We start from the raw sequence: 27,939 nt of genomic DNA on the forward strand, positions 1-27,939 counted from the left end.
ACTGTTCCACCCTGGATTTATTTCTAAGGGAAGCTTCTGACATCTCAGCAAGGTTGCAGATTAGGGGATATTCAATGGAAAATATTCGCAAGGCGAGAGAACATGCGATAATCATGGATAAAAATTATCTTGTGCTTACTCGAACCAAGAGTATGAAACAAATCCATAAGAAAAAATATAAGAAAATAAAATTTGATAGATTTTGTGTTCGAAATTTGAGTGAACCTGTGACTTTTGTCACAAATTATAGTGCTGAACATCCCCTTATCTGCAACATTCTACGTAAACATTTTGATGAGGGCTGGAGAGATATTGCAGAGGCAGGCATTAAATGCATAGCGAAGAAAGCACCTACTATTGGACAAAAAGTAAGCCCCAGCTTATTTTCGGAGAACACTATTTGTGAACCAGTTTGGCTGATTACAAAGGACAATTTTAAATGTGGAAGCAAAAAGTGTATCTGCTGTTCTCATATGTCAGTTAGTAAAAACATTGTATCCACATCGAATGGCAGTACACATGAACTGCGACAATATATCAATTGCAATACAGAATATGTTGTGTATGTCATCACTTGTCGAATTTGCGCGTTGCAATATGTGGGATGTACTATGAACCAGCTCAAGGTGAGAATTCGCAAACACTTGAGTGATATCCCGCATATTTCAACACGAAATCCATCAGCAGCCACCTCACACTTTGCGATAGTCCATAAAGGCGATACCTCTGCGTTTTTTGTGCAAGGTATTGAAAGAGTTACCACACCAATTAGAGGGGGAGATCGTAGACAGAAACTTTTCAGTAGAGAGACATACTGGATGTTTAATCTTGGAACATGTATGCCTAAGGGGTTTTAATAGAAAGCATGACTTAACCATACAATATAAATGATATCATTTTCATCAGTATTGAGTCTCCGTTCCACTTGACTGAATCTCCTCTCTGTCAAAATTTGACCAGCCATCAGGTGCTGATTCCAGGTGGAGGGGATTAATTAATCAAGTGGGCATGTCTTTTGCCTGTGTATAAAATGGAGGTTTTTAAGTCTATTTGTTTGTCTTGATGAAGGGCTAAGATGTTGTAGCCCGAAACGCGTCACAGCAAAGTGTCCTATTTGATGTCGGATTTTATGAAAGTCGAATAAAGCATTTTTATTCAGAGGAGCTGGAACGAATGGTGAGGCCAGAACAAGTACATGCAATAGTAGATTGCGTTGCTGACAGTGCCTCCAGTTCCTTTATATTGTCTCGCACCCAGTCTCCTGCTGAAAGATCAGAGTTGGCACCTGCAGCCGATATCCATCAGTCTTTCACCTCATCCCCTTGCAAATCAGCCAAGCAGTCTGAGCCCCAAGTCATGCAGCAGTCTCTTCTGCTTTTTCATGACTATGCTAGCAGGGTTTCCCAGGGCCATCCACCTAGCCCTGCCCCAGAAGTGGAAGAGATTGAGTGCACCGATGCCCAACCACTTATGTTTCAAGATGAGTACATGGGAGGACCTGGCAGAGAGTTTTAAATGCCTTATGGCGGTGGCTGTCCCACAGTACGTTGTGCCCAGCCGCCACTACTTTTACAAGTGAGCCATCCCTACCCTGCACAACCAATTGGGGGACAAAATCAGGTGTGCACTGCTCAACGCCATCTGTGGCAAGGTACACCTAACTACGGATACGTGGACCAGTAAGTACAGTCAGGGATGTTATGTCTCCCTAACAGCACACTGGGTAAATGCAGTGGCGGCTAGGCCTGAGGCAGATACCAGTTTGGCGCATGTCCTTCCACCACCGAGGATTGCAGGGCGCTTCAGTTTGCCTCCTGTTGCTTCCTCCTCCTACTCCGCTTCCTTATCCTCTAACACCTCCTCATCTGGTCAGCGTAACAGCTTCACCACCAACTTCAGCACAGCCAGGGGTAAATGACAGCAGGCAGTTTTAAAACTTATCTGTTTGTGGGACAAACCCCACACCGCGCAAGAGCTGTGGATGGGCCTTGAACAACAGACCAATGAGTGGTTTGTGTTAGTCAGCCTCAAGCCCGGCCTGGTGGTGTGCGATAATGGGCGAAATCTTGTAGCAGCTCTAGGACTAGCCGGTTTGACGCACATCCCTTGCCTGGCGCATGTGCTGAATTTGGTGGCGCAGAGGTTCCTTAAAAATTATCCCGATATATCAGAGCTGCTGCAGAAAGTGCAGGCCGTCTGTGCGCTCTTTCAGTGTTCTCACCCTTCTGCTGCTTGCCTGTCAGTGCTGCAGCGTAACTTCGGCCTTCCCGCTCACCACCTCATATGCGACGTGCCCACAAGGTGGAACTCCACCTTGCACATGCTGGCCAGACTGTGCAAGCAGCAGCAGGCGATAGTGGAGTTTCAGCTGCAATGCGCACGGGTGAGTCGCTCTACGGAACAGCACCACTTCACCACCAATGACTGGGCCTCCATGTGAGACCTGTGTTCCTTGTTGTGCTGTTTCGAGTATTCCACCAACATGGCCAGTGGTGATGACGCAGTTCTCAGCGTTACTATCCCACTTCTATGCCTCCTTGAAAAAACGCTGCTGGCGATGATGGAAGAGGATGTGGCACAGGAGGAGGAGGAGGAAGAGGGATCATTTCATAGGTTTCCGGACAGTCATTCACAAGTGGCTCCGAGGGTGGGTTCCTGCACCCACAAACGCCAGGTACACAGTTGTCCAGCCAGGGCACAGTTCTGGAGGATAACGAGGTGGAGGATGAGGAGATGGGGCAGGAGGAACCGTATTCACAGCAGGGTGTGACCCAAACCTGCTCATAGCCATCACTGGTGCATGGCTGGGGGGATACAGAGGACACAGATGATACACCTCCCACAGAGGACAGCTTTTTGTTGCCTCTGGGCAGCCTGGCACACATGAGCGGTTACATGCTGCAGTGTCTCCGCAACGACCACAGAGTTGCCCACATTCTAACTTGTGATGATTACTGGGTGGCCATGCTGCTGGATTCCCGTTACAAGGACAATGTACCATCCTTAATTCCGTCACTGGAGCGTGATCGTAAGATGCGTGAGTACAAGCGCACGCTGGTAGATGCGCTGCTGGTGGCATTCCCACCTGACAGCAAGGGCACAGTGGAAGCACAAGGCGAAGGCAGAGGAGGAGGAAGAGGTCGCCAACGCAGCTGGGGCACCACCAGCACCTCAGAAGGCAGGGTTAGCATGGCCGAAATGTGGAAAAGCTTTGTCAGCACGCCCCAACAACCAGCACCAGCAGCTGATATGGAACGTCTTAGCAGGAGGCAGCATTTCACCAACATGGTGGAGCAGTATGTGTGCACACGCCTACACGTACTGAAGGATAGGTTTGCCCCTTCAACTTCTGGGTCTCCAAATTGGGCACATGGCCTGAGCTTGCCCTTTACGCCTTGGAGGTGCTGGCCTGCCCTGCAGCCAGTGTATTGTCTGAACGTGTGTTTAGCACTGCAGGGGGCATTATCACAGACAAGTGCAGCCGCCTGTCCACAGCCAATGTGGACAAGCTCACATTCATTAAAATTAACCAGGCATGGATCCCACAGGACTTGTCTGTACCTTGTGCAGAATAGACATGTATACCGTCCTTACCCAGCCATTGTTATACTACAGCGCAATTGCTCATTGTTGTATTTTGGATATTTCCCACTCTTTTGGAGTGTACCCTAATAAAAAAAATATATATTTAAACCTAAAACCAGTGTTGGCTACCTCGTCCTCCTCCACCGCCGCTTCCACCTACACTGCCTTCTCAAACTCCTACTCCATATGGACCTCCACCTCATAAATCAAGATTGTTTTTTTTTTTATTTGTACGTATTTTATTTTGTTTTTATGTCATTACACTAATTTGTCTGTTACATTTTCGGATGAAATTCACCAATTTTGGCTGTGATATACCCCTGCTATACTTAGTAGACAGGTAAGCAAATTTCACTAATTTGTCTGTTACATTCTCGGGTGAAATGCACCAATTTTTACCATTGACCATTTTTGCAGTGATTAAACCCCTGGTCTGCATAGGTGACAGGGACATAAATAAATAAAAAATAGTCTGTTACATGGTGGGGCAGTATGTGTGCACACGCCTACCTAGGCTACCTCCATCGCCACTTCCACCTACACCGCCATATCCACCGCCTCCTCAACCTCCTACTCCATATGGAACTCGTCCTCCAAGATCAAGATTTTTATTTTATTCTTTTACACATTTTTTGTTATTTTAAGTCATTTCCCTATCCACATTTGTTTGCAGAGCACTTGCCATGCCAGTAACCACATTTTGCTGCCATTTGCAGCCCTCTAACCCTTTCCATGACTTTTTTACAGCCATTTTAGTGCTCAAAAGTTCAGGTCCCCATTGACTTCAATGGGGTCCGGGTTTGGGGTCAAGTTCAGGTCCCGAACTCGAAGTTTTTTGTGAAATTCGGACGAACCCAAACATCCAGGTGTACGCTCAACTCTAATTATGATGTATATTATACAGCATGGTGCAGGGATTATAATGTATATTGTACGGCAAATGTATGGAGGTTACACCATACCGGACAATATAACCCCTGAGGGATAGATGGATAGATAGATAGATACGAGATAGATAGATAGATAGATAGATAGATAGATAGATAGATATACCTATATACAGCCTATACCTATATAAAGTCTACAACTACATACTGCCTATACCTATATACAGCCTATATCTATATACAGTCTATACCTATATACAGCCTATACCTATGTAGTCTACACCGTGTAGACAGTACATACTGTAGGTGTAGGCTGTATATAGGTATAGGCTGTACATAGGTATAGGCTGTACACAGGTATAGGCTGTACACAGGTGAAAGGCTGTATATAGGTATAGGGTGTACATAGGTGTAGACTGTAAAGGTGTAGGCTGTATATAGGCGTAGGGTGTACATAGGTATAGACTGTATATAGGTGGAGGGCATGCTGCTGCAGAACACAAGGGGTGAAACCACTGGCAGGAACACACAATACCAGTGATAGACTATCACTGGGGTGGGATGGTGTATTCCTGCCTGTGGTTTCACCGCTTGTGCTCTGCAGCAGCATGCCCTCCAGGTCTGTCCCCAGCATACTTATGTAGCAGACAGCTCTCAGTCTCAGACGGAGTCTAGCTTCTAAGATGGCGCCGCCGCCTCACCGCTCCTTGTGCACTGCTGCTGCTCCTCCTCTTCTTCGGTCAGAAAAAGGAGGCAGCAGTAGCGCGTGAATATATGGTAGGCGGTGCCCTGCTGAGCTGCACAGGAGGAAGATTTGAAGAAGTCAGACTCATCATAAGTGTGGGCAAGTGTGGGCATTTTTTGCAAGCAGGGTGAGCAGGTTAGCGGTTGCTGAGCAAACTTATTAAACTTGTGAGCAGGGGCACAATAATTGTTGCGCGGCTGCTCACCCGCGCAGCTTAGAGGGAACACTGGTAGGCATATGCGTTATTCTCATCAATCAGCTTTAATAACCATGTTCAAAAAATTATTTTAGTTGCTTCCTGCTTTGGTAGCATGTAAATTATTCTTTCATGAAAAGGTGATTCTCGTAATGGAGTTTAATTCATTATGTTACTAGTGCAGGCGATATAGCAGAATACATCATATGAGGGTATGATGTTAGAAAAACATGCAGTTCTGATGATATACTGTATCAAATGACTACTATGATACCTGGAAAATCTGGTGGAAACTCTGCTGCAGGCAACTTGCTGTATTCATTGTAAGTTGCTATGACTTTCTTGACTTTTAATTCAGTGATTTTGATAACATCTCCTGTTGAAAGAGAGCATTCATTTCCAGAGAGTTCATAATGGGAACCTAAATGAAACAAAGTCAAGTGAAATGTTAAAAAGGGCATTTGATAATTTAAGGTAATTTTCTCGTGATTGCTGCTATATCACCTTAGTTTTAATATCACAGAATGGTAAGAATATAGACAGTCGGATTTCTTTATCAAGGTGAGCATTAAAAGGGATTCCTAAGACTTTATAACTGATGAACTATCCTCAGGATAGGTTATCAGTATCTGATCGGTGGGGGTCCAACACACGGGATCCCCGCCCATCAGCAGTTTGAGAAGGCACTCCAGTGAGCACCGCAGCCTTTTCTGTGGTCACCAAGCACAGCGCCATACATTGTATAGCTGCTGTGCTTGGTATGCCGCCCAGCCCAATTCACTTCAGTGGGGCTGAGCAGTGCCTAGACCATGTGACTGATGAACGTGTCGTCACTGGTCTGGGAAAAGCTAAGAGAAGGCCGCAAGCGCTACAGTGGGCACCATGCGTTCTCAAACAGCTGATCGGCGGGGGTCCCAGGTATCAGACCCCCCACTGATCAGATACTGATGACCTATCCTGAGGACAGGTCACCAGTTACAAAGTCTCTGAAAATCTCATTAAAATTCCCATCTCCACCTTGTTTATTCCACATATCAACTCTATATCCCAAATTCAACCTATGGTACACCTATGCTACACTGATTGTAGCTACCAGGGTCTTATAGTTTTCTATCTTTTCTCCAGTTTCTGCTGGTTTTGGCGATAGCACACTTCTTCAAAACATCACAGTGCAACTTGTTTCTACGAGCATGTTCCCATTACTTGGAGCCAAGTATAGCAGATTAAGATGGCTACTAATCTACATTACACTCCCAGGTGACATTCTATTTATTGGTATTGAGCTGCTCAGAGGTGACTGGAATTACTGCACATGCTTTAAATATGTGTCTTTTAAAGTACCTGGCCAATATTGTAGAACACCGTACTAGGGCATCTTCAGATCCATGGGCAATGATATAGTGGATGTAAGTATAGACAACAAGAAATATACAAAGACCAGGACATGGGAAGAACTAAATGAAATACACTAAATGGACAAAAGTGTTGGGACATCTACACGATTACAGGAGCTTTTATGACAGACCATTCTAAATCAATAGGCTTTTATATGGAGCTAGTCCTCCCTTTGCAGTTAAAACACCTTCCATTCTTCTTGGAAGGCTTTCTGTAAGATTTTGGAGTGTGTCTGGGGGAATTTCTGCTGATTCATCCAGAAGAGCATTTGTGAGGTTGTACATTAATGTTGGATGGGAAAGCCTAGCTCGAAATTTCCATTCTAGGTCATCCCAAAGGTGTTCGATGGGGTTGAGGTCATGGTTATACGTGGGCCAATCATGTTCTTCCACACTAAACTTACCCAACTATGCCTTTATGGACCTTGCTTTGTGCACTGAGGCACAATCATGCTAGAATTGCAATGTGCCTTTCCCAAACTGTTCTCACAAAGTTAGAAGCTTATAATTGTCCAAAATGTCGTAATATGCTGAATCAATAAGATTTCTCTTCAGTTAAACTAAGAGCACTAGGCCAAGTTCTGAAAAACAACCCTACAGCATTATCCCTCCTCCACCAAATTTTTCAGTTTACACAATGCAGTCAGGCAGTCACAATGCAGTTCTCCTGGCATTCATCAAATCCATACTCGTCCATCAGACTTCCAGATAGAGGAGTTTGATGTGTCAATCCACATAACTTTTCCACTGCTCCAGTGTCTAGTGCCAGCATTTTTTACACCATTCCATTCCATCATTGACATTGTGTTTGATGATGTCACGGTTGCATGCAGCTGCCTGGCCATGGAACTCCATGCCATGATGCTCCCAGTGCACAGTTTTTGTGCCAATGTTAATGCCAAAGGAGGACTTTGAGTCAGCAGAGCATTGGTGACTTTTATGCACTATGCGCCTCCTAAAGTGGATCCTACACACTCCCATTTTGCAGTCATTCAGCTTAAAGTTAATCATGGAATATCTAGAAGGGAAATGACGTTGCAATGGTGGCATCCTACTACAGTAACATGATGGAATTCAGTGAGCTCTTTAGAACAAACAATTCTTTTACAAATATTTGTAAAAGTGACTGAATGGCTAGGAGCTCTTTTATTAATTTTTTTGCACCTGTGTCAATGGGATTGATTGAAACATCTGAATACAATGCTACACATGAGTCCCAATACTTTTGTCCACATGCTGTTTCTCAAGAAGTTAAATAGTGAAATTCATATTATCACATAAGAGACTATCTGAACATAGAACTTTGAGTTTGGGAATACCTATTTAACTGTTGTAAAAAGTACAACTACTTTCATGTTTAAGATTGAAATTCACATAAAGACTATAATTAATAGGGGTCATTTCATCACAGTCGTATGTGAGGTTGAGAGGTGAACTGCTAACAAACACCATCTTTCATGGACCTAGTCTATACATGTATCACTGTATTCCCTTCCACATCACCAATTTTTATTTTATTATTTATGGTTTTATATTTTTTTTCTCCCACATATTCATTATTCTGACTTTATTTACATCCTGACCTCCAGATACAGATAGACTCCTCAGTCGAGACTCACTTCTTAAAGAGGGGGGAGCAAGCCAACCCACTGTTCACCCACGCTGGCATACTTATTAATAGGGATTTTCCTGTAGCAGGGGAGTAGAATAGAAAACGGGTTTATTGAGTAGTGGACTCCTTTCTAAAAAAAAAAAAAAAAACTCTGTTGCCCATAGCTCGGCTTTTATTGGTTAACCATTTCCTGACACAGCCATTTTTTTGTTTTGTTTTTTACTCCCATCCTTCCAGAAGCCATATCTTTTTTTTATTTTTCTGTTCAAAAAAGGTAATTCCGCAATGGTTTTATGGATTTAATTTTACTGCATTACCTATGTGGTAAAACTGACAGTTTAGGGTAATTCTGTGGTTCAGTATGATTATAGGGATACCAAATGTTTATAGTTTTCTTATGTTTTAATACTTAAATAAAAAAAATAAAAAAATAGTCTGCTGTCTGTGCAAGGGCTCATTTTTTTAAAATCTATATTTATTAAATAAATAACCATTCACTATAGGTGTCTACAATCATCAAGCCAACTTTCTTCAAAATGGGTTCTTTTCATAAGTAAAACATTAGTAATATTTACATTTCTCAAAAAGTAACTTGCATATTTCACAAATGGGATTAGGAAATTAATTTTTTGACCATTTAATTATATTTACAACTTCTGTAAATACACGATGAGTTTGTCTACATTATATTATTACAGTATAAAACAGAGAGGGTAAAATCATGCCAGACTGAGTTTACAGTTAATACAACATGGGCATCATAACACATTTATGCAAACCTGTGGAGAACATTTGCTTCATATCCTTGTTTCTTGACTATTTCAGAAAGTATAAGTAATTTGACAATCGGGACCACAGTTTACTGGAGTCTCGGACAAGTGTTTAGCTGTCCGTTTAGAACCACGCATAAAAAAGTAAGTGATTGTATCTGCGCTATCACATAAATCCTTTCTCTGTGTACATCTGTGCACAGAGCCGCTGCTAGATACTAAAAGAATCGGTTGCCTCGATCCTTAAAGAATATATGTATATCAGAAGAAAAGGTGTAGTGTAGTATCAGCGCAGGAATCAAAGACATGGGGCAGAGTCAAATAATAAGTACCTGTTCAGTCGGGTGTGGGTATCTTTATCATAGGGTTCAATCTTCACGGCACTAAACTGTGCAAGATGGATAGCAAATTTTCCTGCTCAACTTAAAAAAACGTGCGTCGCTCCGGCCGGTAGCTGGCGCACGCACGAAGGACTTCTTCGAAGTTCGCTGATTTCGAAATGCGTAGGATTGGTCTTTTGGTCCTTGGAAGAATCCATACTACAGCTGTGATGTCACATGCTATTCCTTCGGATTCCGTCACCATCACGCTCCTTCGTGCGCGCACCAGCTACCGGCCAGAGCGACGCGCACGTTTTTTTTAAGTTGAGCAGGAAAATTCGCTATCCATCTTGTACCGTTTAGTGCCGTGAAGATTGAACCCTATACTAAAGATACCCACACCCGACTGAACAGGTACTTATTATTTGACTCTGCCCCATGTCTTTGATTCCTGCGCTGATACTACAGCTTTTCTTCTAGATCCACACATAGTCAGTGTTTTGAGAGCGGAACATTAAACGTGTACCCAACTATTGAACTCAGATACCGCAGAGGTTATTGCATTCAAAGTTAATACATTTTACTAGAATGTATGATTATGTAAAAATTTGGGCTTTATTGACAAGATTGTTGTTATCTGATTCCTAAAATACTGATATATCTGATCAAATGGCTATTTCAAAGGATCTTCCAGATTTTTTATATTCATGACCTTTCTTTGGGAAATGTAGTTCTGTCTACTACACAGTGGATGGAATGTGTAGTTCCAGCCCTGACCTCCAGCCCCAGAGCACCTCTTAAACAGCTGAATGGGTGGGGGTGTGGGGTGTCACATCCCCGCCGATCAAATAGTTATTGCCTAACCTGAGGATAGGCCATATATATATTAAAATTCTGGAATCGCCCAATAATGCTAAAAAGTTATGGCATATCCCTAAGATTATCATGAAAGTGACACAAGATGCACCGTTTTGAACCAAATTTGCTCTCAGTTTTGGCTTAAAAACATGTCTTAAACTAAGTCAACCAATAGTTGGTATATAGAGTCTGTGAAAAGTGTCTATCCCTGCATCAGATTTATCATCCAGCCTGAGCCACTGTGATAAATCTGTTTACACCATCCCCAGTGTTTTGTCTCTGCATATATCTCATATGTATTGTTATTGTTGTTTGTATAAAAAAAACTATTCTCGATACAATCCTTCATGGCTGCTTGGTCTGTGTCCCAAGTAAAAAATTATGAGAGAATGGAAAGATTTTAAATTGCATCTATTCTGTTTCTCTTGTAACATCATTTTTCTTGTTATTGTGTTTTTTGTTTGAGATGCTGCTCTGCAAATAGCTGCAAGGATTTTTATACCTTTCTCATCTTTCAAGATTCACCTGAGAATTTCCGTTATGCAGACTCATCAAGTCAGGTAATGTGATGCTAGGATTGCAGAAACGCTTGAAAAACTAGAACAGTGCCCTTTGAGCAGTGTTCCTCAGTCTGTTTCTAGTCTACAGTTGTCAGAACATGATGAGAGTTGTAGTTTTGCAACATCTGGAGAATCACAGGCTAAAGTGCACTGCTTTAAAAAGAAGATAATGTAAATCTTGGCATTTTAAGCCTAAGGCTGCTTTTACTGGTGTTTTTCAGCATTTTTGTGTTTTTAGGCCCCTTTCACGCAAGCAAGTTTTCCGTGCGGGTGCAATGCGTGACGCGAACGCTTAGCACCCGCACTGAATCCTGACCCATTCATTTCAATGGGTCTGTGTACATGAGCGTTTTTTTCACGCATCAGTTCTGCGTTGCGTGAAAAGTGCAGCAAGTTCTATATTCAGCGTTTTTCACGCAGGCCTGGCCCCATAGAAGTGAATGGGGCTTCAGTGAAAAACGCATTTCACTGATGGTTGCTAGGAGATGTTGTTTGTAAACCTTCAATTTTTTATCACGCATGTGAAAAACGCATCAAAACGCATTGCACCCTTGCATAAAAAACTGAACAACTGAACGCAAACACAGACAAAACTGACTGAACTTGCTTGCAAAATGGTGCGAGTTCCGCTGAACGCATCCGGAACCAATCTGTATCATTCGTGTGAAAGAGGCCTTTTTGCACCTGCATTCTAGTTGTGTGTTTTTTATTTTTGTGTGTGGTAAATACGATATCATCAGATATTAGCTGGCAGTCTATGGGAAATGGGAAATGCTACTGGCATTTTTCTTAATTAGATGGCTTTTTTTTTCCAGGTGCTGCTTTCAAATATAGTATTTACAAAGAACGCAACAAAAATGCTGCAAAAAACACAAGTGGCCAAAAAAAAACTACATACAGTTATTTTTACAGCTCCCCAAAAACACACCAAATTTAAGGACCATACAGAAAAAAAACTCCATGAAGAAATTGTTAGTGATCAAAGACAGCATATAAAAAGCAATGCCAAAAACGTAGGTGGCCAAAAAAGTGGTCATACTAGCATTTATATAGCTCCCCAAAAAATTCCAGCCAAAATGTGTGTGTGTGTGTGTGTGTAGGGACCCAAAGGCTACTTTCACACTAGCGTTTCTATTTTCTGGTATTAAAATCCGTCATAGGGTCTCAATACCGGAAAAAAACGCTTCCGTTTTGTCCCCATTCATTGTCAATGGGGACAAAGCATAACTGAACAGAACGGAATGCTCCAAAGTGCATTCCGTCCCGTTCTCATACCGGAGAGCAGAATGCTGCTGTTTGCTTTCTATCCTAGGATGCAGAGCAAAACGGATCCGTCATGACCCACAATGCAAGTTAATGGGGACGGATCAGTTTTCTCTGACAATCTGACACAATAGAAAATGGAACCGTCCCCCATTGATTTTCAATAGAGTTCATGACGGATCCGTCTTGGGTATGTTACAGATAATACAACCGGATCTGTTCAAAACAGATGCCGATGGTTGTATTCATCAGTAACGGAAGCGTTTTTGCTAAACCCTGCCGGATCCAGCAAAAATGCTAGTGTGAAAGTAGCCTAAGGCCATTTTGCATCAGTGTGTGCATTCATTTTCTGTCTGTGTGTTGTTTTAGATCCATTTTGCATTAGTTTTTCATGCAGGATCCAGCTAAAATAATGCCCCCCATAGTGTAGGTTGTTTTTTTTACCGCCTCAGCTTTAAGAATGCCACCAATGTGAGCCCCCATCTTAAATAGTGTCCCCCATAGTATATAATTTTTTTTTTTTATGTCCCCAGCTTTAATAATGCCCCCAATGTAGGGCCCCATCTCAAATAATTTCCCCCATGGTTTAAATAATGCCCCTGTAATGGCCCACCGCAGTTTTTTTGTACCTCCAGCCACATAATCACTTGATCTTTTCTGTTAGGTGAATGATTAATTTGGGGGCCTGTAGCCTGCAGTAAAATTAATATCCAATGACCGTCTAATGTACCTCCAGCCACATTATCACTTGATGTTTTCTGCCCGGTGAATGGCTAATGTTTGGGGCCTGTACTCCAGTGGTCTAAAATAAAAAAATTTCTAGGCTTCAGCAGGACACATTTTTGAGAGTTTCCCTTTAAGACGCATAAAAATGGCCCCTGATTAAAATACATATATATTGTGGGAATTTTTGCCATTGATCCCCCTCTGGTATGTCACTGTCCATGTTGTGGGACGATTTTTGCACTTCTAGTAAGTATTTGGTGGCTGCAAATATGACTTGAAGGTTTTTTTAGGTTCACCTGGTATTAAAGTGAATGGGGCCCACATTTGATTGCGATCACGTTCGCGAATCGTCCCGGACGATGTTCGTCCATTACTAGTCATCATTATCTTTTTCAAGATAACCCTTTTAAGTATTAAGAGAAATGTATATAGGAGTATGTCTGATTGAAATGCCCTTCATTAGTATACATTATGCTCCTTTGCATTAGGGCTCATGCCGATCGTTGTTGTTTTGCGGTCCATTTTTCACTGATCCGTTGTTCCGTATCTGAGGTTTTTTCTCCAATTGAAGTCCTCATCCGTTCCGTTATTGCACAAAACATATCCATATGGTTTCCGTATTTGATCCTTTTTTGAGGATCGTATACAGAAACAGTAACTTATTAATCACCAAACACCTGAGCAATATGGGCTGGGCATAGCATTTCTACAGTATGGATCCGCAAAATACAGATTTAATACGGATGACATATGGATGTGTTCAGTGTGCGTTCCATATTTTTTGCAGACTTATTGATCTGAATGGGGCCTCGGACCATGATCTGCGGACAATAATAGGACATGCACTACTTTTTTGAGGAACAGCCATGAGGACAAACGGAATGCACACGGAGTAACTTCAGTATTTTCTACAGCCCCATTGAAGTGAATGGTTCCGCATACGGTCTGCAAAAAAAGAACGGAACGGAAGCGGAAAGAAAATACATTCGTATGCATGAGCCCTTATTCTGATTTTCACATATAAAGGTCTTTAAATATCCTAACAGATGCTAAAGAGGAGTAAGCAAAAGGCATACAATATGTGCAAATAAGGTGTACAAATTTCCACAATGTACAATATAGATTTTTTTGTACATTTACTATTGTATATTATTTCTTGCACCTAACCTTCGAATCAGCCCGAGTAAAATAGTGGATTTAATATGGTATATATATTTCACACATCAGTGAATCACAGACATGTGCTGTCTGTGTTTTCCATGGACAGCCTATGTATCTATTGAATTTAATATTTTTTTTCACATATCGGTGATTTTCCACTTACAGTGGGTCAGTGCAAAAACCATGGATACATGCAGTACTTTAGTCCATGATGCAGATAAAACACGACTATTGAAGTCTAATGATCCGTGAAAACCATTGACACAACATGGATGGCATCAGTGGTTTTCATGGACCATTGGTAGGATATGCTCTAGAAATTAAATAGGTTGTCTGGGACCAAATAAAAAACAAACAAACACACATTTACTCACAATGTACAGTTGTGGCCAAAAGTTTTGAGAATTACATAAATATTGGAAATTGGAAAAGTTGCTGCTTAAGTTTTTATAATAGATATTTGCTTATACTCCAGAATGTTATGAAGAGTGATCAGATGAATTGCATAGTCCTTCTTTGCCATGAAAATTAACTTAATCCCCAAAAAACCTTTCCACTGCATTTCATTGCTGTCATTAAAGGACCTGCTGAGATCATTTCAGTAATCGTCTTGTTAACTCAGGTGAGAATGTTGACGAGCACAAGGCTGGAGATCATTATGTCAGGCTGATTGGGTTAAAATGGCAGACTTGACCTGTTAAAAGGAGGGTGATGCTTGAAATCATTGTTCTTCAATTGTTAACCATGGTGACCTGCAAAGAAACGCATGCAGCCATCATTGCGTTGCATAAAAGTGGCTTCACTGGCAAGGATATTGTGGCTACTAAGATTGCACCTCAATCAACAATTATAAGATGAAGAACTTCAAGGAAAGAGGTTCAATTCTTGTTAAAAAGGCTTCAGGGCATCCAAGAAAGTCCAGCAAGCGCCAGGATCATCTCCTAAAGAGGATTTGGCTGCAGGATCAGAGTGCCACCAGTGCAGAGCTTGCTCAGGAATGGCAGCAAGCAGGTGTGAGCGCATCTGCATGCACAGTGAGGCAAAGACTTTTGGAAGATGGCCTGGTGTCAAGAAGGGCAGCAAAGTAGCCACTTCTCTCCAAAAGAAACATCAGGGACAGATTGATCCTATGCAGAAAATATGGTGAATGGACTGCTGAGGACTGGGGCAAAGTCATATTCTCTGATAAAGCCGCTTTCCGATTGTTTGGGGCATCAGGAAAAAGGCTTGTCCAGAGAAGAAAAGGTGAGCGCTACCATCAGTCCTGTGTCATGCCAACAGTAAAGCATCCTGATAACATTCATGTGTGGGGTTGCTTCTCATCCAAGGGAGTGGGCTCACTCGCAATTTTGCCCAAAAACACAGCCATGAATAAAAAGAATGGTACAAAAACATCCTCCAACAGCAACTTCTTCCAACAATCCAACAACAGTTTGGTGAAGAACAATGCATTTTCCAGCACGATGGAGCACCGTGCCATAAGGCCAAAGTGATAACTAAGTGGCTTGGGGACCAAAACGTTGACATTTTGGGTCTATGGCCTGGAAACTCCCTAGATCTTAATCCCATTGAGAACTTGTGGTCAATCCTCAAGAGGCGGGTGGACAAACAAAAACCCACTAATTCTGACAAACTCCAAGAAGTGATTATGAAAGAATAGGTTGCTATCAGTCAGGAATTGGCCCAGAAGTTGATTGAGAGCATGCCCAGTCGAATTGCAGAGCTCCTGAAAAAGAAGGGCCAACACTGCAAATACTGACTCTTTGCATAAATGTCATGTAATTGTCGATTAAACCTTTGAAATGTATGAAGTGCGTGTAATTATATTTCACTACATCACAGAAACAACTGAAACAAAGATCTAAAAGCAGTTTAGCAGCAAACTTTGTGAAAACTAATATTTGTGTCATTCTCAAAACTTTTGGCCACGACTGTACATCTAAATAAAGGTGCCTCCATATAGTTTTAGCTATTTTCGCCACTTCTATGTGGCTCCAACGGTCCCCCACTCATTGTTTATATATCTGTTTATTTTTCCCTAACTTATGGCTGCACTGCCCTGTGGGTCCTTGGGCAGTGAGGCATCAGGTGGTTACAGCTGTCTCTCTGCTGTGCTGTAACTCCACCCCCTCATCAATATTCACCTCCATTCATTCTAAAGCTCCTTGCCCGGTGATTTCACCAGACTGGAGGGGCGGGGCTTAGCGGGATGTCGGCCAGCCGCTGTAACTCCGCCCCTCATTAATATTCACCTCCATTCATTCTAAAGCTCCTTGCCAGGTGACGTCACCGGCCTGGAGGGGCAGGGCGTAGCACGATGTCGGCCAGCCTAGTTACCGCCCGTCCATCCACTCTGCATAAATCACTTATGCTGCAAGTAACGTCACCGGGCTCCCTGAGCAGCGAAAGAGGAAGCTTTGCTTGCCTGCAAGGGACCAGCTACGTCACTGAGGAGAAGAAAACAGTAACTTCCGACCATGAATTTCAAAGATGAAAACGGGGCTGCAGAAATCTGTGCCAAAGGTACTACATGCTTGTATGTAATGTGTATGCCACACTTGTACTATTAAAGCAATGTCCCCAATCCCGGACAACCCCTTTAATTTTCAGTTTAGTAGTGTACATAGAATACGGATGACACACAGATGGCAAAAAATGGACACAGGGACTAAGCATTGGTTCTTCATGGACATCTTCACAGATGAACCACTCACCATCTTGTCACAAATGTAATCACAGACATGGCCATGTGAATGAAGCCTAAGTGTGCCATCACATGTGACAGATTTCATTGCAGAAAATTTCCAGTGACTTAAAATCAGTTCTATTCATCTGAATGAAGTTGTTTTGGAGGGAAGCACATGGATTTTTGCAAACCCCATTGAAATGAATAAAATTCATGTTCAGTTGCAGAAATGTTCTGCAACACAATCTGCCGTATTGTAAAGGCACTTTAAAATGGTGCAACTTCAAATTGAGAGATCTTAAGTTTATAAAAGACTTGGCCTCATGTCCCATATTTAAATGCTTTACATAAGAGTGTAATATATTACAATGACTAGAGATAATAGGATTTATTTGCAGGATTTGTGAATTTATTCACAAGGTTTGAGAATCACAGAAATTGATTGACACAATGACAGGTTCAAGGGAGAGTAATGTTAACCCATTTAGGACCAAGCAACGCTTTCGTTTTTTCTTCCTTACTTCGAAGAGACGTAACTTTATTATTCTTCACTTGACATAGAGGTATAATGCATTATTTTTTTAGGGACGGTTTTTAATAGCACCACTTATTGTTAAATATGCCCTGCAAAACTGTAAAAAAATTGGTATAATCGAAAAAAAACTTTCATTCCACCATTTTTTCTTTATGAGTATCACTATATAGTACAAATTAATTGATAACCTTATTCTGTGGGTCAGTATGATTACAATCATTCCCCATTTTTATACTTAAAAAAAACAACAACTTTGCAGCAATATACTTTCACAGAGCTCTTAGAGAGCTTATTTTTGCTGGGCAAGGTAGCCAAAAAATGGCAATTCTGGGAATAGGTTTTTTCTTACTGCATTAAATAACAGGACTTTTCATTAGTTTAGCCATTTCTGGATGAGGCAATACCTATTATGTAAAATGTTTTCTATGTGATTTTTTTTTTTATAGCCTGGCTATGAGCTGTGCGCTGCGATTGGCCAGCAGTGCAGCAAGGGACATGCCTCCTACAAGAAAACAGTCAGAGGGAGCGCAGGCACCGGAGCCTATACCGGGCGAACGGAGCGGCGCCCAGACTTGCTAGTAAGTGCAGGGGGACCCCTGGGCGCTGCTCTGCCCACAGGTATAGTTAGTTTTTCGTTTGTAGAGTAGTGAAAGGTCCTCTTTAAGCCTGATATTGCTTGAGTGATCGTACATGTACAATACACTACACTGGAATACTTCTGTATTGCAGTTTGTCGCTTTATATTATATACATTTATATAGCTTTATATATATACTAGCTGAAGGACCCAGGTATATTTAATCAATTTGATTTACTCTGCGTGTCGTTTTAAAGATATCAACACTATCCGCTATAACAGTGACATCTACAGCACCCCGCCTCCTTAACAGTGACCTCCACAGCCCCCCACCCCTTAACACTGACCCCCTCCTCACAGTGCCTCATCCCTTAAAATTGGACCTCCACAGCAGCCCATTCCCTTTAACTTTGACCTTTACAGCAGCCTTCCCCTTTAACAGCGAGTTTCACAGCACACCACCCCCTTGACAGTGACCTCCACAGGGGCCTGGCCCCTTAACAGAGGCCTTTGCAGGAATCTGCCCCTTAACACTGACCTCCATAGCGGACCATCCCCTTAACTGTGACCTCCATAGCAGCCTGACCCTAGGGTGGCCAGAAGTACATTTTTAGACCGGACAGTCTTGCCTTCAGACTCCCTGTCCTCCGTCCGGCGCAGGGCCTGGACGGACACAGGGATGTCCTTTTGAACAGCTCACTCTTAGACAGGAGCACTGTGCTGTCTGAGTGTGATCTGCAGGGAGAAAGCAAACTCCCTCTTACCCCTGCAGCTGACAGAAGTTGATTTTTAACTAGATTTTTTCAATCCATGTCAGCTGAGGATTGGGAGGAAGCATGGCCTAACTGGGTCAGGGGCGTGTCCTTTTGAACAGCTCACTCTAAGACAGCAGAGCTATGCTGTCTGAGTGTGAGCTGCAGGGAGAAAGTCACCCTCCCTCCCACCTCTGCAGCTGACAGAAGTTGATTTTTAACTTCATTTGTTCAATCGTTGTCAGCTGAAAAGTGGAAAGGGGCATGACCTAATTGAGAACGTGGCTTAGCGGGACCTAGAAGTTGATTTTTAACTGAGGAGTGGGAGGTGCATGGCCTAACCTGATTGGGGGTGTATCCTTTTGAACAGCTCACTCAAAGACAGAAGCACTGTGCTGTCTGAGTGTGAGCTGCAGGGAGAAAGTCACCCTCCCTCCCAACCTTGTAGCTGACAAAATTTGATTTTTACATTCATTTTTTCAATCCTCGTCGGCTGAGGACTGGGAGGGGCATGTCCTAACTGGATCAGGGGCGTGGCTTAGTGGGACCTGGGGACAGGATTTTAAGTTTGTCTTTTGAGGGTGGACACATTGTGTCAGGGGCGTGTCTGGGCTCCTTCCTGCAAGAATGACGCCCCTCTGGGCACCTTACTGGTTCATTTGCATATCAAATAAACTGGATTTTCAGAGGATAAAAACATCTATTGCTGGAACAAAGGCACATCTTGAAATAAGATACTAAGTGCTATTAGGCCATGGCTTTACTTCAATAGCGATTATCCTGGTGACAGATTTCCTTTAAAGCTCACCTACGGCAGTGAAGAAAAATGGCTGGGCTTTTATGGAAACCTGGAGTAAAACTGTGTATGTAGAGGCAAACGGCCTGCGAACTTTTATTGGCTGATAAGGGTTAAGTGACCAAGCTTCTATTGGCTAATGCATTTTTTGGGAATAACTCAGTAATGGCGATTGTAAATGTGACGGTGCGGATTACTTTAGCGGACATACATACATACACACACATACATTCAGCTTTATGGCATTGTACTCTGTAATAGAATATCTAACAAGGCATTGTACCCTGTGTGTATATTGTACCGCAATATAGAGGCAACAACAACATCTTTAACTTAAAAAGTTCTGTGTTTATTCACACATAAGGATAAGCAAAACAAAAAGTCAGTTTTGAGAAAAACAATCACCTTGAGTCTGGTGCTTGTTCACACCATGCAGAAGTCATTGGACATAGCATAAACCAGCTGCTCTCACACCAACAAGGTAGCAGGCCTTTACCCAGGCCCAAACTCCCAGTTCCCAACACAGAGACTGACACAGCTTCACTGTCAGAGAGGAGTAAATTCCCACGACCTGACAGTGCTGCTGTGTTTTATAGCCCAAATCAAGACCCGGCCTGGAACGTGGGGAGAAGCCACCCACACTGCAGTGCACCCTGCACTTTGGCTTCTCCCAGTTGGAGCCGGCCCGGATCGGCTTTACAGCCATACTAAATAGCAAAATCATGCCACTGAAATTACCAGCTCTTACCTCACGAGGCCAGGAATCTCGGTGACACATACCTTCCGTCAATGACGGACCCTTGCACCTTCCTACACCTGTAATAGAATACCTAAGGTTAAACATCTACTGAGCCCACTCAATACAATTCCTGCACACCCAGGCTGTACAGCTATGTCATGTTGTGCCTAGGTGTTACATATAAATGCAATCAGCTATATGTATCTGCTATATAACAGTTGTATACCAGATATGACTGAGAATTTTAATATACACTATATGGATAAATGTATTAGGACACACTTCTTAATCAAGGAGTTTAGGTATTTTATTAAGGCCTCATGCACACGACCATATGTATTTTGCGGTCCGAAAAAAACTGATCTGCAAAAAATATGGATTATGTCCATGTGCATTCCGTATTTTGCGGAACCGAACAGCTGGCCCCTAATAGAACAGTACTATCCTTGTCCGTAATGCGGACAATAATAGACATGTTCTATTTTTTTGTGGAAAGGAAATACGGACATACGGAAACGGAATGCACATAGAGTAACTTCCTTTTTTTTTGCGGACCCATTGGAATGAATGGTTCTGCATACGGTCCGCAAAAAAACCTGAATGGACTTGGAAAGAAAAAATATGTTTGTGTGCATGAGCCCTTAGTCCCATTGCTACACAGGTATAAAATTGAGTACCAGCCATGCATTTACAGACAATTGTGAAAGAATGGGTGGTTCTAAGGAGCTCACTGAGTTCCAACTTGGTACTGTAATAGGATGCCACCACTGCAACAAGTTCATGAAATGTATTCTCTCTTAGATATTGTATGTTCAACTCAATGGAATTATTGCAATGTCTAAGTACTAGGAACCACAGAAACTCGGCCATAAACTGGCAAACCACATAAAGTTACAGAGCAGGAGTTGCCAAGTGCTACATAGTGCATAAATAGTCAATGCTTTGCTAACCCATCAAACACCTTTGAGATAAGGTTCAGACTGGTCCACCAGTACAGTGTTCATTTTAGGACATGGTCAGATATCATAGTCAAATATCAAATTAATGCCAATGTGACACCTGACCCTGACACCTGACCTTGACTATGATATCTGACCATGTCCTAAAATGAACACTGTATACAGAGTGATTGGCATTAATTTGATATTTGACTATGATATCTGACCATGTCCTAAAATGAACACTGTATACCAGAGTGCCAGTGGGCCTAGGTTGTGACAAACTAATGGCCCAAAGAAGACCATTCTATTTGATATCAATTTGATGTTAGGCCCTAATTTCCTCTGCTGTACACAAACAACCTGAATCCAACACTGGGATGAAATAAAACAGAGATTGCAAGTCAGGCCCTCTCATCCAACATCAGTGTGTGACTTCACAAATGCACTTCTAGGTGAATAGAGAATAATTCCCACAGACACACTCCAGAGTCTTGTAGAAAGCTTCCCCAGAAGAGTACAAGATGTTTTAGCTGCAAAAGGAGGGGGTGGGGGTAACTCCAAATTGATGCCTATGGATTTAGAATGGTATGTCATAGTTTTAATGGGTAGATGTCCCAATAATTTTGTCCATATAGTTTATTTGTCCTCAAGGCAATGAGTGACAACTAAGAAGACTTCATACTTTAGCTGAATGAGTCATAATACCATCATATATGTCTAAATTACATACTCTGAATCATCAGATGATGAGAAATTACAGTCACAAGACTAGTTGTTAAACTATTGCAGCATAAGAACTCATACAGTATATCATGATCTCCCAAAGGCTTCAAATTAGCTTTACATTAGAAGAAAGTAAATATCTATAAATGACCAAAAAAAAGTATGTTATTTGCTTCTAATTTTGGGTAACTATAAAGTTTTTCTTGGCCATAGAAAACATGTTATTTTACCAGGACCAGATGGACCTATATGCAAGGGCTTGTGCATGAGGACCAGGCGGGATTCATGCCGGGCAGAACTACAACTGAAAATATCATGAGGTATTTTATGAATATCCAAATGGAGCCCACAAACAGTGGTGAGAGAATGATCTTAACTATAGACGCTTCAAAAGCCTTTGACACTATAGAGTGGCCCTTTTTAATGGCAACCCTCAAGAATATGGGATTTGGTGAAATATTTGTTTCTTGGATAAAACTATTATATACTGATATAACATCGAGGGTGATCTTGAAAGGAGTACACTCAGAAGGCATACCCACTCGCAGGGGGGTTAGACAGGGTTGTCCCCTTTCCCCCCTGCTATTTGCTATAGCTATGGAACCTTTGGCATATTTGATTAGGCAAGATAAAGACATCGAAAGCTTCAGGTATGGATCTCATGAAGAAAAAATTGCTCTGTATGCAGATGACATCATGCTGTTTGTGGGCTCCCATGGTTCACTTACCAGGATTTTCAAGATCTTTGAAGAGTACAGCAAATATGCTGGACTCAATATAAATTGGTCTAAGTCGGCGTGCATTCCGATTGATCCCTTGAAAGGGTTAATACTGGGTCAATTGGAAATTAAGAGAGTAGATGAACCAGTAAAATATCTAGGGATCCACATAACGCCTAAACTCCAAAGATTATGTTCAGTTAAATGTAATACCCAAAATACAAGAAATTAGGAAGAAAATAGAAGTATGGAAAAAATGATATGTTTCAATGGCAGGCCGAATTTCACTAGTGAAAATGTGCATTTTACCCTCCATGAACTATATATTATGGAATGCGCCGATAATAATCCCCAAAAAGATTTTCAAAAAAATTGCTTCCTTACTGGCGGATTTAATATGGCATGGCAAAAAAAAAACGCGAATAAGAGCACAAATATTGCAGACTCGAGAGAAGGAGGGTGGATTATCAACCCGGATGTGGAACTATACTTTCTTTCTGGCCACATTAGAAATATGATAATATGGAGCAACTCACAAAGATATTAGAACATGGTGGCAGGTATTAATAAAAAAAATGGATAAATGCAGCATTTTTTAAATAGTGGAAGCTGATATTTTGTCACAGCAGCAAATCAGTAAAATATCGCTATTTGGGCTATGGACTAAAATGTATAAAAAGGTAAGAGCACTGTGGCCTCAGACTAGATTACATACAGACACCTTATGGGAAAACATACTTCTCACAGAACTGAAATCAATTGAACAGAAAATTTGGTGGAATCATGGAATTTTTAGATTGGGGCAGGTATGGTGGGAGGGAGATATAGTCACATACCTAGATCTTAAAAATGAAGGCGGATTTGGAAGTAAGGACCTGAATTTCTTCTATTTGCAACTGAAACAAGCGCTACGAGTGTCACTAGGTAGGGGAACACAAATTGATACCCTCCCACCCCCCCAGCCAATATCTCTAAATTAAAAACAGGAAAGAAATTGGTGTCCAAGATATATGACAGGTTGTTATATAAAAAAACTAAAAAAAAGTGCAGTTAACTGCCTGAGGCATAAATGGCAGGCTGCTTTGGAGCCTCAACGGGAGGAATTATGGGAAGGGGTGATGAGGGTCAAAAATGGGGTCTCAAATAATTTCTCCCATAGGATCACGCAATTTAATATAATATATTGCCTATGTTACTTCCCTAAAAAGCTAATGCAATAATATAAAACCAAGGAGTTTATCTGCAAAAGATGTGGGCAGTTAGGGGTGGATGATGTCCATATATTATGGACATGTACGAAGATTAGAGAATTCTGGTGGAAGGTGCACGAAACAATACAAGAACAACATGGGTTTAGAGTCCCCTGGGAATTTGAAACTTGTATATTGGGGAGGCTGGATGGGATAGGCTCCGTTAAGTATCGGGAGATAGCGGCCAAACTTTTATTCCAAGCTAGGAGATGCATCGTAGCACATTGGAGAGATAGCGCAGTCCCTGAGGTCAGAGAGTGGGAGAACCAGGCCAGAACCTCGCTTGCAAGAGAGAAATTTAATCTAGTATCTAGAAAAGAAAAAAAAGCTAGATTCGATGAACTCTGGCAGAAATGGCTAAAGTAATTTGAGATAAGAGATCGGAGGGGGTGGGGTGGGGAGGAGAGAGAGACCATTTCTTTTTTTTTTTGCTTTTTGTTATACAAACAGCGGGGAGCATGGGAATACTATATTTATGTACATTTATGGATATGTTGTCTAATGCAGGGAAAACAAAATGAATGTTTGAAAAGTACTGTAAAATGGATAAATTAAATGTAAATGATAATTTATATGAAAAATAAAGAATATTTAATTTTAAAAAAAAGTGTCTTTCATTTTGATGGAAAAAATAACTCTACAAGCATGCTCCGAATAATGCGGATGTGAACATAACCTTAGGCCTAGTTTATAATCCAGAGGAAAACAAAACAAATTACTTTTGCTAAGTGCTGCCATTTTTGCCTCACAAGGATAAAATTCTCCCTGAACCCACAAGGCAGTCAGACACTTTCAACGGACGGTTATTAATTCATTTACAGATCTAACATTCATTAAAAAGAACCCCCATGGTGCTGTATGCCGCTAATGCACTGTGCCTATGCTTTCTGCATATTACTATATCATTCACTTATCATTAGAACAGCTGAGCTATGCAAATATACGACTTCCCTCCACATGTAGAGAATTTTCCATGGTTCCTGTTACAGTTCTGAAGAATTAATAACTCATGCACTTTTTTACTATCTCCTATACTCCAGGTTAATAATAGGTTTGAGGGACCATGGAATATCCATGGACTGTCAAATCACAATATGAATATAATAAGATAAGACTAGCAAGCTAGACTTCTCCCAAATCCGAATACCTGGATGGATGTATTCCTAAAAGCAAAAAATATTTATACTCCCTACTTTCTGCAAAAATAAGGAAAGAATTAATATGTGCAGTCAATGAAATGATTTTCCAAGAAACTTTTTCTCAGAAAAGACCATGTACAGCGGATGACAGGACATGAATCATTCCTGGAAGACAGATGCTCATACCGACAGCACAGAGAAATTTCTGCTGAATGGTAGATAAGTAAAAGAATTCCTTCTAAAGACATATTTATTAACTAGGTTTAAAAGAAGTTTATATACTCTACTTACAGAAAATGCCACCAGCAGTTTTATTAGTGTAGATTGAAATAAAGAGATTTTCAATCCAGCCATTTCTTATGGCTTTGAATATATTCATCTTGTCAGATAAAGTTGAATAAGCTCCTCCATAATAATACTAATAAAAATGTGTTCAGTATATAGCATGTGTATCTGTAGCCATAACACCACTGTAATATTTCCATACTTTGAGGTTGTTATGGTTTTTAATATGGTTTTTAAAGGGACATCTAACTAATACATCTTAATCAGAATGACTTGTAACATTATGTGTTATGTGCGTTACCGCTAAAGAAAAGAACCAGGTAAGAGGTAATGAAGCCCAAAATGTCTGACTGCAAAAAAAGAACTTCCTCTGTCATGTTGCTGCATACCTTATAGCAGGTTATTGGATGACATTTTTGTTAACATTTCACATACAGACGCAGCCAATGTTAGTAACATAGTACATAAGGCCAAAAAAAGACATTTGTCCATCCAGTTCGGCCTGTCATCCTGCTAGTTGATCCAGAGGAAGGCAAAAAAACAAACAAACTGTGAGGTAGAAGACAATTTTCCCCACTTTAGACCGAGTTCACACGAACATGTGTGACCCGTACCCGTGCTGAGGGCCGCAATGCACGATCGCCGGCCGTGGGTCAGCCACATCGGATCGTGGACCCATTCACTTTAATGAGTCCGCGATCCTCCCGTTCTGCAAAAAGATAGGACTTGTTCTATCTTTTTGCGGAATGGAAGTACGGGACGCAACCCCACGCAAGCACTCCGTAGTGCTTCCGAGGGGTCCCGTTCCGTGCGGCCGTTCCGCAATTCCAGATTTGCGGACCCATTGAAGTGAATGGATACGCATCCGTGATGCGGAATGCACACGGAACTGTGGCCATGTATTGCAGACCGTAATACGGCCACGGATCACACACGTTAGTGTGAACTAGGCCTTAGGGGAATAAAAAATTCCTTCCCGACTCCAATCAGGCAATCAGAATAACTCCCTGGATCAACGACCCCTCTCTAGTAGCTATAGCCTGTAATATTATTACACTCCAGAAATACATTCAGGCCCCTCTTGTTAATGCAACAAAATCACATTACAGTAACTTAACAAATTGTCAAGACAATACTGGCTACATCTGTATGATACTATAGTAGTCACCTAAAGAGAAATTATACAATCAAAACGTGTGCCTAAATTTCCATGTGGAGTGTGCATTAACTTGAATTAGTGAAATAATGCACTAGCATTCAAATGCAGCCAATAAGATTTATTTTTGTCAAAATATTTTTATATGAAAAAACACAATTTTTTTTAAATATGTATCCATAGGTTTCACACATAGTGTTGAGCACGAATATTTGAATAGTGAATATTAATCGCGAATATCGCAACTTCGCAAATATTACGAATATAGTGCTATATGTTCGCTATATCGAAGACGCTTGTCGGGGAGGAGTATGCGATCGACCGTACAGATTGGAAAAAAGTGAATATTCTAAATAACGAATATATTCCCTATATTGCTATATATTTGTGTTTTTTTTAGAATATTCGTCATTTTATTTTCAATCTGGAAACATGATTCCTCCCTGCTTCTTTCTTGTGGGTCAATGAGTCATTGGCCCACAAGCAACTTAAGCAGGGAGGAATCATGTTTTCATATTGAAAATAAAATGACGAATATTCTAAAAAAACACAAATATATAGCAATATAGGGAATATATTCGTTATTTAGAATATTCACTTTTTTCCAATCTGTACGGTCGATCGCATACTCCTCCCCGACAAGCGTCTCCGTTACCATGGGAACGCCTGTGGGTTAGAAAATACTATCGGATCTGAGTTTTCCCTGAGATCGTGAAATCTCAGTTCCGATGGTATATTCTAACCCACAGGCATTCCGATGGTGACTGGGACGCTTGTCGGGGAGGAGTATGCGATCAAACGTACAGATTTGAAAAAAAAAAAGACGAATATTCTAAATAACGAATATATTTGCTATATTGCTATAACTTTGTTTTTTAGAATATTCGTCATATTCTAAAACACGAAGTTATAGCAATATAGTGAATATTCGTGAAATACACATAAAGACTGCAATTTAGCTAATATAGTGCTCTAGTATCTTTTTTTTATAGTGTACATTTTTAAATCTGAACTTCAGAAGAGACAAAAAAATTGACTATAAAAAAATACTATAGCTTTATATTAGCTGAATTGCAGTCTATATGTGTATTTTAACTTAGTTTTTTAAAATATTTGTAATATTCTAAGACAAGAATATATAGCAATTTAGCAAATATATTTGTAAAATACACATATAAGCCATAGCCATAACCAACCAATAGGAAAGTTGCCTTATACAGTGAAAAGAAAATCGCAATACGCGAATAATTAAATTGCATATTATTTGCGATAAATAATGACAAATATTTGATTTCAATGAATATTCGATTTCGACTAATATAAGACGAATATTCAATCAAATATTCGCAAAATCGAATATTGCACCTCCAGCTCATCACTATTCACACATATATGTAATAATTTATCAAAATTATCACCTGAATACAGCATAAGAAAATGATCTAAACCCTCCAGGGACACACCAATTATTTTGTCACTTGCATAAAAATAAAAGTTAAACACCAGGAATGAATATTTCCAAGCGGGGTTCATTTTGAGCACCAAAATCCATGAATTAATATAA

General features: G+C 41.1%; 1 protein-coding gene across 2 annotated transcripts in view; it reads right to left on the reverse strand.

Moving 5' to 3' along the window:
- Positions 1-27,939, reverse strand: part of THEMIS (thymocyte selection associated) — a 148,840-nt gene that overhangs the window by 117,283 nt on the left and 3,618 nt on the right. For both annotated transcript variants that reach the window (XM_044292396.1, XM_044292395.1), the window contains exon 2: positions 5,688-5,834. In XM_044292396.1, the coding sequence (XP_044148331.1) occupies positions 5,688-5,834 (147 nt within the window). The remainder of the gene's footprint in view (positions 1-5,687; positions 5,835-27,939) is intronic.

This window comes from Bufo gargarizans, chromosome 4 (assembly GCF_014858855.1).
Source record: "Bufo gargarizans isolate SCDJY-AF-19 chromosome 4, ASM1485885v1, whole genome shotgun sequence".
In the NCBI taxonomy this organism is placed as follows: domain Eukaryota; kingdom Metazoa; phylum Chordata; class Amphibia; order Anura; family Bufonidae; genus Bufo; species Bufo gargarizans.